Source organism: Sus scrofa, chromosome 4, assembly GCF_000003025.6.
Source record: "Sus scrofa isolate TJ Tabasco breed Duroc chromosome 4, Sscrofa11.1, whole genome shotgun sequence".
Taxonomy (NCBI): Eukaryota; Metazoa; Chordata; class Mammalia; order Artiodactyla; family Suidae; genus Sus; species Sus scrofa.
Window position 1 is genome coordinate 8,017,269 of NC_010446.5, and position 16,643 is coordinate 8,033,911.

Genomic DNA, 16,643 nt, shown 5'->3' on the forward strand with positions numbered 1-16,643 from the left:
CCAGAGGATCCCATCCAAGGCGTGACTCAAAAGGCCCTGTGCTTCAGAAAGGAAGCCAAGATGATGACTCAGCATCTAAGATTCCAACAGGGAGGGGCCCTGACTCAGGCGAGGGGGCCTGGAGGCTCAGGACCTCTCTCCCCAGATCAGCTGCGGGATGCCCAAACCCCTCCCCATCCTTGCAAGAGCTTTGCCTGGCCTCTGAATGGATGGCTCCACTGAATGGATGGGAAAACTGAGGCCAAGAATGTTTAAGGGGCTGGCCTTGGCCCACGTGACTAAGAGTGGAAGAGCAGGCTTAGAACCCAGAGATGCTGACTCGAATGCCTTTTTTCTTTCCCATGGCAGCATCACTGCAGAAAGGCATGACAAGTACAGGGGAGGCCGGGAGCTCTGGGCCTCGGTTTCCACCCCCCTGAAAAATGAGAACAACAGAGCCTGTTTCATCACGGCATGTAAATATTAATTGAGTTAATCCAGGTAAAGAGATGAGAGCAGTACTCTGCTCGTGAGGACACCGCGTCAATCATTTCTACAAATGACATTCTCCAGGCATGTCCTTGGCCATCAGGGACCTTTGTCCGAAAGATACCCAGGCCAGGAGGAGTGCCCACCACGGCTGGACTCATGTCTTGCTTCTTGAAGTTTTTCCAAAATGCTAGGCTTATACAGATGGCATAAAAATAGAATGGGATCTTTGCTTGAAATGCAGATTTCCAGGCCAAGTGGGTCTGGGAGGGGCCAGGAAGCTGCTGCATTGTTTCCAAGCTCCCTGGGCTGGGTTGGGGGTGGGGTGTACTGAGAGCAGCCAGAGTTGGGGACAGCTGCTCCAGAATGATGGGGGGGGGAAGGAAGGGAAAGGGATGCCATAGTTTGAGAGACAGGAAAGGGGGGTCTCCAGGGTTTGGGGACCCAGCTCTTGGTATGTAGCTCTTATCTGGCTGAAGTGCCCTGTGACTTCAGGGTGTCCCCTCATTCAGTGGCGATAGGAAACATCCTTGTCATTTCTCAGGTTAGAAAACCCAGGCTTGGGCAGGTCACTTGCTGGTCCAGAATCGAGTGATGGGATCCTGTTCCAGGTGAACCACTCTGGACGTTCCCCTGCACCATTGCCCTTGGAAGCTGCCCAGACCCTTTGGACCTGTCTTTGGAGTTTGAACTTGGCTTCTTGGGTTCTTTTCAGGCAGCCCTTCCTGCCTCCCTGATCTCAGTCTGGTCCCAGCCCTTCCCTTCCAACTTGTTCTTTCTCTGAAGGTTCAGAGACAGAGACAGGCGGGTTAGCCATCTCTGCTGCAGAGCCCGCAGTTAGAGGTTCATTCCCTGGACTTTCCCTTGGCCCCCTGCCATGCCAGCCCAGGTTTGTTGGAGGGGGGTGTGCCAGGTGGCAGATTCAGATGGGATGTGCGTGGAGCCCAGATCTTCAGGGTGGGCTCTCCGGGGGGGAGACTGGTTTGATGCTGCAGAGGGACCAGGGTACAGAATTCGGGTCCACACATAGGTATCTCTCGGACCCGGTCTTTGACTTTCATATCTGACATATACTGAAGACCTGGGCTCCATCCCCAGGCGTTTCCAGTCTAGCTGGGGTGTTCCCCCAACCAAGTTAGGAAATGAGACTCTTTAGCAGATGAGGGCCTCATCTTTTATTTTACATATGTTTTTTTTTCCCCTTCCTTAAACCTGTGGAAACCTCTGTGCATAAGTGTTTTTTATACCCCATGTGCAGCTCTGCGTATGGGGACCAGGGCTAGTCTACTTCCTCCGTCTTGACCCTGGGCTCCACCCTCCTGGGGAGGGGCCTGCATCCGCAGCATATGGAGGTTCCCAGGCTAGGGGTCGAATCAGAGCTACAGGGGCATAGCCACAGCAACGTAGGATCCAAGCCACGACTTCGACCTACACCACAGCTCACGGCAATGCCGGATCCTTAACCCACTGAGCGAGGCCAGGGATCAAACCCACATCCTCATGGATACTAGATTCATTTTTGCTGCGCCACAAAGGGAGAACCGTACCCTTTTTCCCTATAGACCTGAGGGCCTGGCACTTAGTAGGCACTCACTTAGTGCGGGTCCAATAGAAACTTCCATTTACGAAGGAAGTAACTTGAACCATTTCTCAGAGCAGAAAACTGAGGCTCGGGCAGGTCACTTGCTTGTCCAGAATCAGGTGATGGGGATCTGTTCCAGGGGAGATTGGAAGGCTACCCAGAGGGTAGAAGCAGCAGGACCACTCTGGGGAAGGACCCTGTCAGCGTGGCAGTCATTCCGTCTCAGGGGCAGCGGGTTTTGTAGGAAGGATCCGAATCCATGCCCTATGCTAACGCTGGCTCCATCCATGTGCTTTCAACATATGACCTCAGAGACCATCCAGTGCTGCACATGCTAGTCCCAAAGAGGCACAGGAAAAAACCTCCAAGCCAACCAGCCTCCTCCTTCGGACCTCCGTTATTCGCTCGTCTCTGCAGAGGGTCAGATCTTCTCTCTGCCAGACAAGTTGCCTGGCTGCCAAAACTCCACTGAGGAGCTACAGGAAAATCTAGGTGTTGCAGGGAAGAGGGTGGGTGAGGACGGGTTGCTGGCCCTTCCCTCTTCCTGCTATTGTGTTCCAGACACGCTCCCTGACCTTCTTGCAAGTTCTGTGCTCTGGCTGAGCTCAGGGAAGTTCCACTGCAGCCCCAGCCTGGTACCCGGGGAACGGATGCCGCTGTGGTGTGCTAGGGATTCCTTTTGTATTCTTTCCATGTCGGACAATTTGTTGAATGCAACTGAGTTTCAGCCTCCATACAAAGCACCAGGGGCCCCGGAGGAATTCTGATTATCTGATTGTCTTTTCCGCAGTAGCGCTGGCTATTTTATGGGCCTTTGAAAGCCCTATTTTCAACTTCCCTTTTCCTCAACTGGGGAATTTTTTTTTTTTTTTTCTTTTTGGTCTTTTTAGGGCCATGCTCAAGGCATATGGAAATTCCCAGGCTAGGGGTTGAATCAGACCTACAGCTGCCGGCCTATACCACAGCCACAGCAATGCTGGATCCTTAACCCACGGAGCAGGGCCAGGAATCGAACCCACCTCCTCATGGATATGTTACCAGGAGCTATGCTGGGGGACCTCCTGGGGAACTTTCTTGAAGGTCCAGGGAGCCCACCCATATTGTTAGCTAGGTTGATTACGTAAGAAAAACATTAAGCCTTAAGGCCATCAGCTTCCTGACCCTCCCCGGAGCCTGGAGTTTCAAAAGGTCCAGAAAACATCAAGAGAACCCATGACACGCCTGGTAGCTTGATGTCAAAATCTCTTTGGCAAAGGAGAGACAGAAGAACACATCCTGGACAAAGCGGGAAGAGGCCACGGCGGACCCCAAGGCTACTTTCCTTGAGGTTCATGCAGGAGTGGCATTGTTCTCTGGAACCCTCTGGATGACTGTATTTGGGGAAGACGGTGCGGCAAACAGCAGCAGCACGCATTGATCGCCCCGCCCCCACTCCCTTTAAATTCTGTTCTATAAAGAGCCCAGTGTGCTGGAAAGAACACTGCTTTCATGTGGCTTGGAGACCAGGCGTGTTCTGGATGGGACAAAATCTGGGCCAGTGGCTGACAGTCACAATCGATGCAATGCGAACGTGTCCACGGTCCCTCCTGGTCCCCTCCTTCTCTGCTTCCCTGGAGGACTCCGGGAGGCTCTGGTCTGCACACCTGTACCCACGTGGAAGGCTGGTGTCTGGCCTTTAGGAAGTCACCTGGGCCTTGGTGTCTGAGCCTCAGGTGACCCATCTGTAAGGTGGGATGATCAGATCCACATTCTCCCTGGGACCTCCTCAAGGGACACGTAGAACAATGCAGCGAACCCTTTTGCAAAGCATTGGGTTTGCCAGGAAGGCACTTTGGGGAAAGCTAAACACAGACGCCCTTCTGGGTATTGTGCAGGGAGAAAGGAAAGGTCTTAAGACGGGGACTCGTGGACTTTGCCCACAGCCTGCGCCTCCTTGTGATGGCTCGGGGGCCTGCTCCCGGTGGAGGGAGAAGCACGTGCATCCCCCAGCAGATCCACGCAGCAGAAGCCTACGAGCACACATGATCCGTAGCACGTCCTACCTGGGCGGTGTGCACAGTACACGTGTCTGTTTCAATGTGTCTGTTTCATGCCAGCTGGTATCGCAGTCGACTGTCTCCTTTAAGGTTGCTTGAAACGGTGCCAGCGTGATGCCTGGGGACTTGGGGTGCGTTTCTTATCTCCTCTGTGCCTCCGTTGCCCTGTCAAATGGTGAATCCGATAGGGCGCACCTCCTGGGGTTGTTGGAAAGCTCAAAGGAAGGATGCAGTTTGGAGCCTTGTTGCTGTGATCATGTGTGTCTGTGCAGGGTTTTGGCCATTCGCTAAGGCAGGTGCAGCCTGGGGCTCCCAGGGCACGTCCTGGATGTTTCGCTGCTTAGGTGCCTCTCTGCCCTCTTCAAGAGAGTTCTAGAGGCCCAGCAGAACTTGCTCAAGAGGGAGGGAAGAAGGGTCTCCCCAGGTGGCTTGTTGGAGGAGTGCCAGCCCTGGCCAGAGAGACTTGGGTCATAACGACAAGGAGGGGTCGAGGCAGGAGGAGGGGAATGTCCTGGTTCCCAGGGCAGCGGATCCAGGAAGAGTTGAGCCGTGTGTGTGAGTGTGTGTGTGTGTGTGTGTGAGTGTGTGTGTTCGGGGCAGGGGGGGGTGCGGTTGGTGGGATGGTAGGACCCCCTTTGGCCTGCCTGCAGCATCTTCCCACCTGGGGTCCCATCTGCCCTGAGCTTTGGGGACCCAGTGATGTCCACAGAATTCACCCCACACATTTTGTAGATGGAAAGCCCAGCCCAGGGCGGTGGGGAATGACTTGGGGGGAGAGTCATGTGGTGAAGTGAGGGGCAGGCTTCCCATGCCCCCACTCCTAGGCAGTGTTCCTGCAGCTCCACCCAGTCTTTTGAGAATCCCAGGCTCTGTGCGTCCCCTCGCTGTCCCTGTGACCGATGATTAACAGCCCTCATGTGGTCTCATTGCCCAAGATGCCTCTGCCCACTGCCTTCCCAGTGCCCCGGGGTCACCTTCTTCCCTCCTCCAGGCAGATCTCTGTCTTGGCCTCCCTGGAACCCACGAAGTCCAGCTCATTGCTGGCCGTCTCCTGGGTCTGCTGAACTGGAAAGGTATTTGCCCATCCCCCGCAGCCCGGGGCTTCGTTACTCATTGACCATTATGGGTGCTGCTGTGGGTGGGACTGCTGGGAACCCACGTGGCCCTTGCTGAATCTTCTGTGTGCGCTCTCCTTGCTGGGCCACTCAGGAGACTAAAGAGGTATAAAACTCAGACTGTGTCCCCACAGGTGTCCCCAGGTCTCTGAGGCAACCAGGAGAGGAAAGTGCACTGATGAATTTGAGCAGCCATTTGCCAGGTTCTCTGTGCCAGCCTTGTCTTTGAGTCTGGCTGCCACTCACTGGGAGCAGGAGTTGTTATACCCATTTCACAGATGAGCAGACTGAGGCGAAGAGGTTAGATCCCAGAGGTAATTAAGGAGGAAGCCCAGGTCGGACCCTCAAGTCTTTTTCCCTCGGGTTCCTGGCTCCCTTTCACTTCTCCGAATTCCCTCTTGGCAGGCAGGTGGGGAAGGAAGAGTGGCACGAACCAGTCTAGCAGCTGGCATGGCTTGGAGCCCTGTTTCTGGCACTGAGTGGGGTTTTAGCAGAAGGAGACCTGTCCTGACCTCATTTCTGGTCTGGAGCAGCTGCCCTTTATGCCGGGACGTGGTTGGTACCACCCCGATCCCCCTGCAGGTGGAGCGGAGGGCTGGGAGTCTGACACGTGGGCTCTGCCTCGTCATGCCCTGTCACCTGTGTCCACTATATGATGGCCTCGGCCCTTGTCGGTCTGACACTCTGTGCTAGGGCTTTCCAGGAGGCAATGGAGAGGGGCAGGGGCGGGCCAAGTGGGGCCTCGGGTCGGTGGTGGGGAGAGACCCCCTGGATGTGGGTTTGGAGCGGTCTCGGGGGGTGGGGACACTGGCCAGAGCCCCCAAACCAGGTCACCTCGATCCATTCCCCCCAATGCTGGGACTGCTTCCTTCAGCGAGCCGTGTGGTCTTGGGATTATGAACCTGAACCCCACAGGACGCACTTGAAGAGTGAGGTGAAGAAGTGAGAGGGTGGGCGCCAGAGGCCTTCCCACCCCCGCCCCTCCCTCTGCGCTGGCCGTGTCATTGCAGGACAGTCACTCAGACCCCCGGGGCAGACTGATGGCAGTGGCGGGGCTGTGTGTGTGTGTGAGGGAGTGTCAGGGTGTATGGTGAGGGGAGCCTGTGTGCACGTGTGTGTGCCCGCGTGCTGGGCTTGATGAGAATTGCATCTGGCCGACGGCTCTGGGCTCCTGCCGTGAGCTGCCCTGGGACCGTGGTTCTCAGCCAGAGGGGACTTTGCCTCCCTGGGCATGGTGAGCGTGCAGCACTGCAGGCCTTTTGGGGTCTCACCGCCCCGGCATGTGCAGCCTGACACCCTGCGATGCAGTCGCAGCCGAGGCCGAAGCCCCCAGGGCTGTGACCCGGGCGGTGGAGAAGCGGCGCCCGCGGGAAGGCATGGCGAGGACCACGTGCCCTGCCCTGGGGGAGGTCACCTCCTGCAGAAACGGGACAGTAGTGACGGGGCCTGATGGGGGAGGGGCTGTGGGGCTGTGGGACCAGGGGGCACCCAGCCCTGTGACGCTGAGCTCTGGCAACAGGACAGTCCTGACATGTCACACAGAAGAGTCCCATCACCAGAGCTGTCATTGGTCGTTTCTCGCTTGGCTCAGTGCCTGGTGCTGAGAACCTAGGCTAGAGGAAGCCACCACCGGTGACAGGGAGCTCAGATGGTCTGAGAGGGCTGGTCTTCCTGAGTCGGGGGTCGGGGAGGGGGGGCATGAGGGGCTGCTGGGAAGTGTCCCCGGCTTCATCCAAAGCATATCAGCTTGCTTTTTCTTTTAATTGTTAATCGAGTTAATTTTTAAGGTATTGAGCTTCCTTATAAATGTATTGAACTTCCTTATAAGGTTTTCTTTAGACAAGCAGCTTTTTCCGAAACATAGTTTGTAAGTTCTTTGGGGGGTGGAGGCAGCAGAGACGGGGAAGGGCTGACACTCAGGTGGCCTAAGTGGCCCAAGAGCCCCAGCTGTGTTCCTGCCCCAGGCAGGTTGACCAGGGAGCTGCGGGAGGGGCGGGGAGGGCGAGGTTCAAGGTACCCCTCTGCAGCTGGTTTGGAGCTCCTTGGTTTTTGCAGGTAGTGCCCTAGACGGAGGTCCTGGCTGAGCTTTCCCCGTGGGGACATTTGCAGTTATCACCTGAGAGCTGCCCCAGGCCTGGGGTCCCCAGGGACAAGGAGTACCAGCTTCCTTTGCTTTATCTGGTCTCCCTGCCGATGGCGGAGCCCCCAAAACCCAAAAACAAAAAAGACAAAACAATAACAACAAAAAACTGTCTCCAGACTTTGCCAAATGTCCCCCTAGGGACAGACCCCCCTCCTCGTTTAGACAAACCCCATTTTAGTTCTCGGTAGGCTCACCTCTGAGCCTCTCCAGGGCCCTGAACACAGGAGGGCCGGGGGTCTGTGAAGCTGCCCCCCCACCAAAGCCGTGATTCTCAAATGCTGATCTTTAACGGACACTGGCCAGTTTTCAGCCCTCTGTCTCATGGGGTCTGGGGAGCTGGGATGGAGGAAGGAAAAGAAGGTATGAGGTCAGGAGCTTTCTCCCAGAGCGTGTTGGGGAAGCTGTAAAGGCTGGAATGGAACTCTTTCCCGTTCTGAAGAGGGTGGAGGGGTGGCCAGAGGCTGACACTCAATGGATCTGAACGCCAGGGAGAACCGACCACCCGGGGCTGAACTGCAGCCTGAGCTGAGCCCCCGTCCGTGTTTTCAAGGTCTTTCACTCTTGTGGTTTAATGATCATGTGAGAGTGGATTTAAATATAGACAGTGGTATGAAGCCCCATAAAACCTGTTCATTGAGTTCCCATGGTGGCTCAGCAGAAACAAACCCGAGTAGGATCCATGAGGATGCAGGTTTGATCCCTGGCCTCGCTCAGTGGGTTAAGGATCCGGCTGTGGCTGTGGCTGTGGCGTAGGCTGGCAGCTGTGGCTCCGATTAGACGCCTAGCTTGGGAACTTCCATATGCCATGGCTACAGCCCTAAAAATCAAACAACAACAACAACCAAAAAAAGCCTGTTCATTTACCTACTCAGCAAGGGCGTGGAGGCCCGACTTTGCACCTGGTTGTGTTGCCAGGAGCCACAGTTTGGGAGGGGAATGAGCCAGGGAGGCTACCTGTCCTGGGGAGCTCACAGGTGGGGCCGAAGGAGGCCACCCAGGGGGTAGCCGCGAACCTCTCTGTCAGCCCTGGCTTCTGAAGGAGCCCCTGTGAAATGTCATGTCCACTCCCTCTCAGCTCAGAGGGTGGTGTTGCCAGAGCCCTGGGCTTCTGGAAGGCTCCCTGGGCTGTGTAGGCGAGGTGTCCCACGGCCAGGGTCTCGGGACCACGAACACGCTGAGTTAGCAAGGCCGACAGACCTTGGCTTCTCATGCCTCCTGCCTCCAAGCTGGCAGCCACCCAGGAATGCTCCCAAACATAAAACCGACTTTGTTTTCGGAATGTTCTGGAGCCTAGACTCCAAGGGCTGCATAAAGGCATTCTTGTGGGGCTGGTTATCTACTGGGGAGAATCATGCTGGGGTCTCAGACCAGAGCACACAGGGGATCTGCCCACAGAATGCCATGTGCGGGCACGGGGCTGGGTGCAGGGTGGCTCTGCTGCCCGCTGAGAGGTGTTTCACAAAGAGAGTTCTTCTGGGTTCGGGGGGCGGGGTCTGCAGAGGAAGTTCAGAGACTTGCGTTCTCCCCCTGGCTGTTAGGTCTGTAGGGCCCTGGGGGAGCCTGGGGTCAGGATCCCCCTCCGGAAGGTAGCAGGGTCAGGGCCAAGGTCAGGCGGGTTTTCGCCACGTGCCTGATCTGGAAGGTCTGGGTCTGTGACCTGGGGGTCGCCGGACTCCTCCTGTCACTTCCTCCTCCCCGTCTTTTCTGCTTCTGCCCGTGCACTTAACCATCTTCTGGGGTTTTTTTTGTCTCACCCCAGTACTGGTGGGCACTTTGTCATCCCAATTTTGTTTTCCTTGGTTTTTTTTGTTTGTTTGTTTGTTTTTTGGCCACACCTGTGACATGGGGAAGTTCCCAGGCCAGGGATCGAACCTGAACCACAGCAGGGACCTGAGCCACAATAGTGACAACACCGGATCCTTGCCTGCTGGGCCGCCAGGGAACTCCCCATTCTCCCATTTGACTTGGATCTGTAAGAAGGAGTGTTCATGCTTCCAGGTCCCTGACGAACCTCCCAGAAGCATGCCCAGTACCTGTCACCGCCCACGCCTTGCTCCCCAGGGAGACAATTTCACTGGCTTTCCACCACCTGAACTCTGCTCAGTCTCTCTCTCCTGGTTCTTCTGCACCTGCCCAGGTGTCAGAGCCAAGGAGGACCTCTTCTGGCCCACCCTGATCGCTGCACCCCACCCCCAGCCCTCCCCGCCTGCTCTCCCACCCCTGCTCTGGCTCATGAAGTGCTTCTTCTTTCAAAATCCTACTGAGTGTTCTGTCCTGTCGGATCCCCTTGGCCGGAGGTTTTGCCTGCCTTCCTGTCTGTCTCCTCTCCAGCCTGGAGCAAAGCACCCTGCACAGAGTGGGCCGCGTGGCCGCCCCTCTGCTGGGGCAAGTTCGAGGAGGAAGGAGGAGGAAGCTTGTGCCGTGGCTGCACTCGGCAGGCCTCTGTGACTGTCTGTCCCCTTTTGATTGTCCACCTGGGGCTGCCTGACCTCGGGATCCGCAATGGGGGTCTCCTAAGACGCAGGGAGGAATGTCCTCCCCGTGGTGGCTGGGCCTGGACTGGAGGTCAGGGCCTGGTCTCGAGCGTAGTTGCGACCATAAACCTCAGTTTCCTGTCCCAGGGACTCTGCTTCCTCAGGGGCGGCAGGGCTGGTGGTTAGGACATTGGAACTGCAGGGCTGAGTGAAGGCTTGTTCCCCGGCCTCAGATTTGCCTGCTCCTTTCTGGAAACATCTCTCAGCGGGAAACGCTGATGTCCTGGCTTTTGTTCCTTTGCAGGCAGGTGACAGCAGGGACATGTCTCGGGAGCTGCAGGACGTGGACCTCGCGGAGGTGAAGCCTTTGGTGGAGAAAGGGGAGGTGAGTGGACATGCCTCTGGCCGCCCCCATCCCCCGCCCCCTGGTACACGGGCGTACATGTGTGCACGGTAGGACCAGGCATCTCAGTACACACGTGCACATCCACCCACGTGGGTGTACACACACACATACACAGGTGTCCACTGCTTCCTTGTTCCCATAGGTCACCTCGTCCAGGAAGGCAAAGGGGCAAGAGGTACCCGTTCAAGTCCTGGCTTGGCCACTGAGTGCCCAGGTGCTGTGGGCCGGGCTCCTCGCCCACCTCGAGCTTTTCTGCCCACGCCTCACTGATCTCATTTGTGAAATAAGGGCATTGAACCTGAGTTCCTCTAAGCGCCTCCCACCTCTGTTATCCTGGTTCTAGAACCTGAAGCATGAAGCCCATTGCCCATCAGCTCCATCTGCCCCGTAGCGTAGAGGTTAAGGCCACTTGCTCTGGGACTAGACTGCCTGGATTCAGATCCTGCCTGTGACGCTGCAGCTCTGTGCCCCTGGCCAGTCCTTGAGCCTCTTCACATTTTAAAGTCATATCCTCTGACTTTAAAACTGTAACACGAGGACTGCCATCGTGGGGCCGGGGTGAGGATAGGGTAGGTCAATTCATGCGGAGCCCTTAGAGACTTGTTTGCCCTGAAGGGGACAAGCTATGCCCACAAGTTCTTATTGCTATAGTTATTACCATCTGTTTGGTCAAACTTTCCATGACCATAAGGCCTCCTTGTTGGAAACAGAAGCCCCTGGCCTACAGTCTAGCCTGGCATGATCCATCCTGTATGCGAAAAGCCTTTTCATTTGCACAGGTGACGATGTATTTTTAAACTATATTTATGTCTCAGTTCTCACTAGGGCACATCACTGCCTATAACGAGACACCTTTTTTAAAAATATAAAGCTCAGATTCCAAAGTAAAGTTACTCTAAGATCAACTAAATGCTTTCGAAGCATGTGAACCATGTGCTAGCTATCTGTCTCTGGGCCAGTCATATTTCCTGGCTTATCTCATGCTAAACCAAAGGATAAGCCTGTGGTTGATTAGAGACTAGGTTTTGTGATGATTCCCATTTTACAGAAGAGGAAGCTGAGTCGCCCCGAGATTCATTTGTTCTCACTTGGTCACATAGTTACAAAATGTGGGGCGTGGAGTCAAACTCAGGCCAGCTGCCTTTGGCGAATGGGCTGTTCATTTAATTCCCTTATGACCCTGCACATGGCTGCTCTGTTTCAGGTCCACTATTTCATGGGCTTTTCATTACAAATAAGGGAGGCAATTATTTCTATTTCCCATTTTACAGATACAGAAACTGGTCTTGATGGGAAGGGAATGGCCCAAGTTCATTAGGTGACACAACTGATATTAGAAGCCAGGCCAGGGGAAGCTGCAGGCGTTACCGTTTCCAGGGTCTGCAGGGCCACGTGGTAAACATCTTCAGCTTTGAGGACAACTGGTCTCTATTGCAACTGCTCAGCTTTACATCAACAGCATGAAAGTAACCCTGGACCATGTATGAGCGAACAGGCCTGCTGTGTTTCAGTAAAACTCTACGTCCAAAAAAAAGGTGGAGGGGAATAGTTTGCCAGCTAGTACTATTCACCATGCATGCTCCAAATCCATTTCCTCTTCTGTCTGGAGCTTGGGCACAGTCTTAGAAAGCAAACAAATAAAAAACCCCTAGGTGATAACAAATACATGTCAGCATAGTCTTGTTTCCCCATTTTGAAAACCATGTGAAACGGGTGACCATACTTTGCTTTATTTATTTGATCACGTGTGTTGGAGATCTTTCCAGCGTCAGTCGGTAGAGCACTTCCTTCTCTCTCCACTGCCTTTATTTGACCCGTGCCCTGTATGTGGTCACCAGGGTCCACGTCACCATTCCTAGCCGTGCTGCAGGGGTTCAAACACTCCGTGGACCTCGCGTGTGCTTCATTTCATACATATGCAGGTGCATCTCCAAGATAAATTCTCCAAGTGTTATTCCTGAGTCTAAGAGTAAATGCATTTTTATTTTATTCTTGTTTTGTTTTTTGCTTTTTAGGGCCACACCTGTGGCATATGGAGGTTCCCAGTCTAGCGGTCAAATTGGAGCTATAGCTGCCGGCCTACACCGCAGCCATGGCAACTCAGGATCCGAGCCGCATCTGCGACCTACACCACAGCTCACGGCAATGCTGGATCCCTGACACCCTGAGTGAGGCCAGGGATCAAACCTACATTCTCATGGGGTTTGTTAACTGCTGAGCTGCAAAGGGAACACTCCGAGTAAATGCATTTTTAAACACAGCATTTATTTATTTTTGGCAGCCTAGTGGTATCCTTGGAAAGTTTTATGTCTGAAACAAACATCTAAGAGATTATCAATTCCAGGTTACAGGAGTTCCTGTTGTGACTCAGTGGAAACAAACCTGACTAGTATCCATGAAAATGCAGGTTTGACCCCTGGCCCTGCTCAGTGGGTTAAGGATCCAGTGTTGCTCTGAGCTGTGGTATAGGTTGCAGATGAATCTCAGATCTGGTATTGCTGTGGCTGTGGTGTAGACCAGCAGCTGCAGCTCCCATTCGATCCCTAACCTGGGAACTTCCATATACTGCAGGTGCAGCCCTAAAAAGCAAAAAAAAAAAAAAAAGCAAAAAAATCCAGGTTACATGTCCTTTTCTTTCAAGGTTTCGATGGAAACAAACCTTTCAGTTCCTTAGGTTGACTCAGCAAAGTTTTTTTAATTAGGTTTGCTATTGGGAAGTTCTTCCTGATGTCTATCCTCAGTCCTAATGACTCCTGCACTCTTATTAGCATTTGATAAGTTAGGGATGTAAGAACTTTTCTGCTCCCTCCTACCAACACACCCACACCCACACCCACACACTGCTGTTGGCCACATTTGCTTCCACTTGAATTTATCAAACTCCCTGATAGTCTTAACCCCCGACTAGGTGGTGTGAAGCTATTTTCATCTCCTTCAGGCGGCTGTTACAATCTTGTCTTCAGCCGCTGGCTGTCCCAAGGGGGTCCCCTTCCCTTTCCTTCACCTCTTTTGCCTTTTGCTCTGCTGAGCTGCCTTCTTTCACAGTGGATGGTGGTCTAGCTGGAGCTCAGCTTTCAGAGGGTGTTTGATCCCCACCTCTGAGCCGGGAGGAAAACATACCAGCCACATCTCTTAGAAATGTTGGCCGAGAGTGACTCCAGCCCCAGCTCTGAGCTGTGCTTTCCCTGCTACCCTGGGGACAAGGGCCCTTTTCCTGTTCTCTGGGCCTGACCTGCCACTGACGGCGCTGGTGAAGATGGACTTTGGGCTGGACACACCGAATTGCTGGATTGAGGGAAAAGCTCAATCTTCCACCCATGAGAGACTGGATTTAATCCAGATGGTTGGCTATCCTGGAAGACATTTAAAGACAGCAACATGCTCAGGTTTGAGCTGTAGAAGTGTAGCCTGTGAATGGAGACAGAGGGACCAGTTAAGAGGCAATTACAGTCCTGTATCTCTCAAGCTTGTGGTCAGCTTAGACCTGCAGATTTTTTTTTTTTTTTCCTACCAAGGCTGTCGTCAAAACTGAATCCAGCTAATATGTCCACTTTTCTGCAGAGCTGCTGTTCTTTGAGATGAAAAGTCTCTCTCCGTAAGGAATTAGGCCCCACAGAGGGCGTGGGGTGGGTTTAATACACTCAGGGCACAGAGAGGCCAGTATGTTCCGACCTTACTTCTCTGGCCTAGGAACCCGATCAAACTGACCCGCGCTCTTGTCTCTCCACAGACCATCACCGGCCTCCTGCAAGAGTTTGACGTGCAGGCAAGTAGCACATGCGGCTTCCCTTCCCCCTCCCCTCCTCTTTCTTCTCCCCTCCCCTCTTCCTTCCATTGGTTTGGAGTAGATGAGGGTTCAGACCTTAGGGCTAAGGGGAGGAAAGGAAGTGGCCTCCAGCTGGCTGCCCACACTCAGCTCTTTCTCCCCAGATAGAAGCAGGTTTGAGTTCTGGCCAAGGAAGCCAGAACCAGTTACCACTGTGAAAGCAGAACAGAGGTCCAGCCCCCTTCGACCCTGCAGAGCTGGGCTGAGCTGTGGGGCAAGTGCCTGGGAAATGTCAAGACCTTGGATGGGCTCGGGACCCTGCGGTGGGAGGAAGTAGGAAGCAAAGGCTCGGTGTTCTTGGCTCTGCCCCGGGGAAAGTGAGACCAGCCTTCTCCGGTTTTCTGGCTCCATCTCTGCTCTGGGTTGGTGGGAGGGCAAGGGGCGGGGGTGGGGGTCGGGGTGGGGATGGTGTCTGAGTGGGTTGGTCGCCCTGGGCCGAGGGGCAGGTCAGAACCTCAGGAACTGTGAATCCCTGTGGTGGGCTGGGCTCCGGGCGTGGGGCTGGAAGCCTGAGCACCTCTCTGCGGGCTTCCTGGAGGAGACGGGACCAGATACAGGCCAGGGGCAGGCTGACATGCTCACCTGGACCTCCACCTGCACAGCACCTGGGCACCCCAGCTTCCAGACCATTCTGAGCCCTGAGTCTTCATTATCATTCCACCTCCTTCCCCCCCGGAAGAGCTCCCTCGTCCTCCTGAATCTCATATTTCAGGGACTGGTCCATCCTCCATCAGAGCCTGGGATCTTGGCCTTGGCCTTGGAAGGAAGAGGGAGAGGGAGAGGGGTCGGAAACATTGGCTGCTGTGAGATCACAGAGGCCAGTGTGTGAACAGCACATGCAAGGCGTGTGGGTCTCGGGGTGCTTGTGCCTCGTCCGGGCTGCACCCTGACCTTGAGCTCCGCGGGGCCCCTGGGGCTTGTCCAAGGTATTGGTGTCTGTCTGGCCATTGGTTCCCTGAGGCCAGCACATCCCACTGTGTCACATCACCTTGTTCAGAACTTGCTTATGACACCACCATAGTGTACCGGGCCCCAGTCACCCAGACAGGCATGTGGCACCTGTCCTCTGTAGGGGACATCCTGCTTCACCCCAGCAGCACTGGGATCGCTGTCCCCATTCTAAAGCTGGGGAAACCACAGGTTCATTGTGGCTGGCGCTTTATCGCACAGGTAGCAGGGTGCCCTGTGCAGTTTGACCTTGACCTGCGTGTATGGCTTCTCAGCGGTGTCTGTGTCAGGGCCAAGAGCAGGAGGCCTGTGCCAGGGTTAGCAGTCACCATGGGCCTTTTCCTTAAGAGGGGCACTGTGGTCTGGCAGGGACTGCCCTTCTAGCCCATGCCCTCGTGACTCCCTCGCCATCAGTCTGGGGCAGGCAAACCAGGACGGTGGGGGCTGGGACAGGTCATCCCGCCCACCCCGGGCTGGGGGTTGCGATTGAGAACAGCTGTGTGTAGAGACACCCTCTCACCCCTGGGAGCAGCTCTGACGCCTCAGCCTGGGTGTGTAACATCACGGCCATCCCAGCCTCTCCGTGCGCCGGCAGCGATGAACTCATGCCAGGGCTGGCATCTCCCCATTTTATGGATGACAAAACTGAGTCACTCAGGCCGTGAGACCCGCCATGGTGAGGCTACAGCTGAGATCAGGCCAACTTGAACAAATGCATCTTCCCCGCCTCCACCCTTTTTGAGTCAGGCCAGCCAGGTTTCATTCTAGCTCTTTCAAAGTGTGTGCCCTTGAACCAGCTACTCAGGACTTCTGCGCCTCCTTTACCCTCCGCCGGTAAAATTAACACAGCGATAAGAACTGATGCTTTTGGGTACCTGCCACGTGCCAGGAACTGTTCTAAGCATGCTGCCTTTAATTTATGTAATTAAATCACTCATTTACTCTTCACCAGAGCCCTGGGTGGTGATGGGGGGGTGGGTATCACCTTGTACAGAGGAGCGGTGCCTCCAGGTCACACACCAGGGAGGTCCCCAGCTCCTGCCGCCTCCCCTGGTGATAACTCAGCCTCCAGCGCTGTTCACAGCGCTGCTTATTACTCAGAAAGCAGAGGCTGCGTGGCGAGAATCCGGATTACAGGCCTGCAGGGATGGGTCAAGGTGACCCTTAGATTCTGGGGTATGGGGGCCTCTGAGCCACCCACAGCCCCCCGCACACGTCCCTGGTTGTAGGAGGAAGGACGCCCATACCTCCAGACACACTTGTCCTCTGGGGTTCCCGCAGGTGGGAGTGTCAGCCTGTGGTCATGGCTGAGTCTGCAGCCTCGTGGGAGGAGCCCAGAGTGATGACATCTGATCCCCTGCTCTGTTTCCCACCCTCAGGAGGACAGAGAGAGCTGGTCACAGGGCCATGGAGCTGTAAAGATGCAGCAGCTGTGGCAGCCGTGGCCCTAGCTATTGCACGGGCTCTGTGGGCTGTGCCCCTCTGCATGGCAGCCCTGGGGGCCGACCGGTCAGTCCGGATAGACTGGGTGGGCCTGGGGCGGGAGCACCAACCTACTTTCTCTGTCACTGAAATGTCAGCTCTGTGTCCCCACGCCTCCCCACCGCCTCCCCGGAAGCAGCCGTCAGCGCTGTGGTTTTGTCTT

At 55.1% G+C, this 16,643-nt stretch overlaps 1 protein-coding gene across 1 annotated transcript in view; it reads left to right on the forward strand.

The window, feature by feature from the left end:
- Positions 1–16,643, forward strand: part of NDRG1 (N-myc downstream regulated 1) — a 54,891-nt gene that overhangs the window by 2,824 nt on the left and 35,424 nt on the right. Inside the window, exons 2-3 of the mRNA XM_021088875.1 lie at positions 10,123–10,203; positions 13,955–13,990. Of these exons, the coding sequence (XP_020944534.1) occupies positions 10,141–10,203; positions 13,955–13,990 (99 nt within the window). The 5' untranslated portion in view covers positions 10,123–10,140. The remainder of the gene's footprint in view (positions 1–10,122; positions 10,204–13,954; positions 13,991–16,643) is intronic.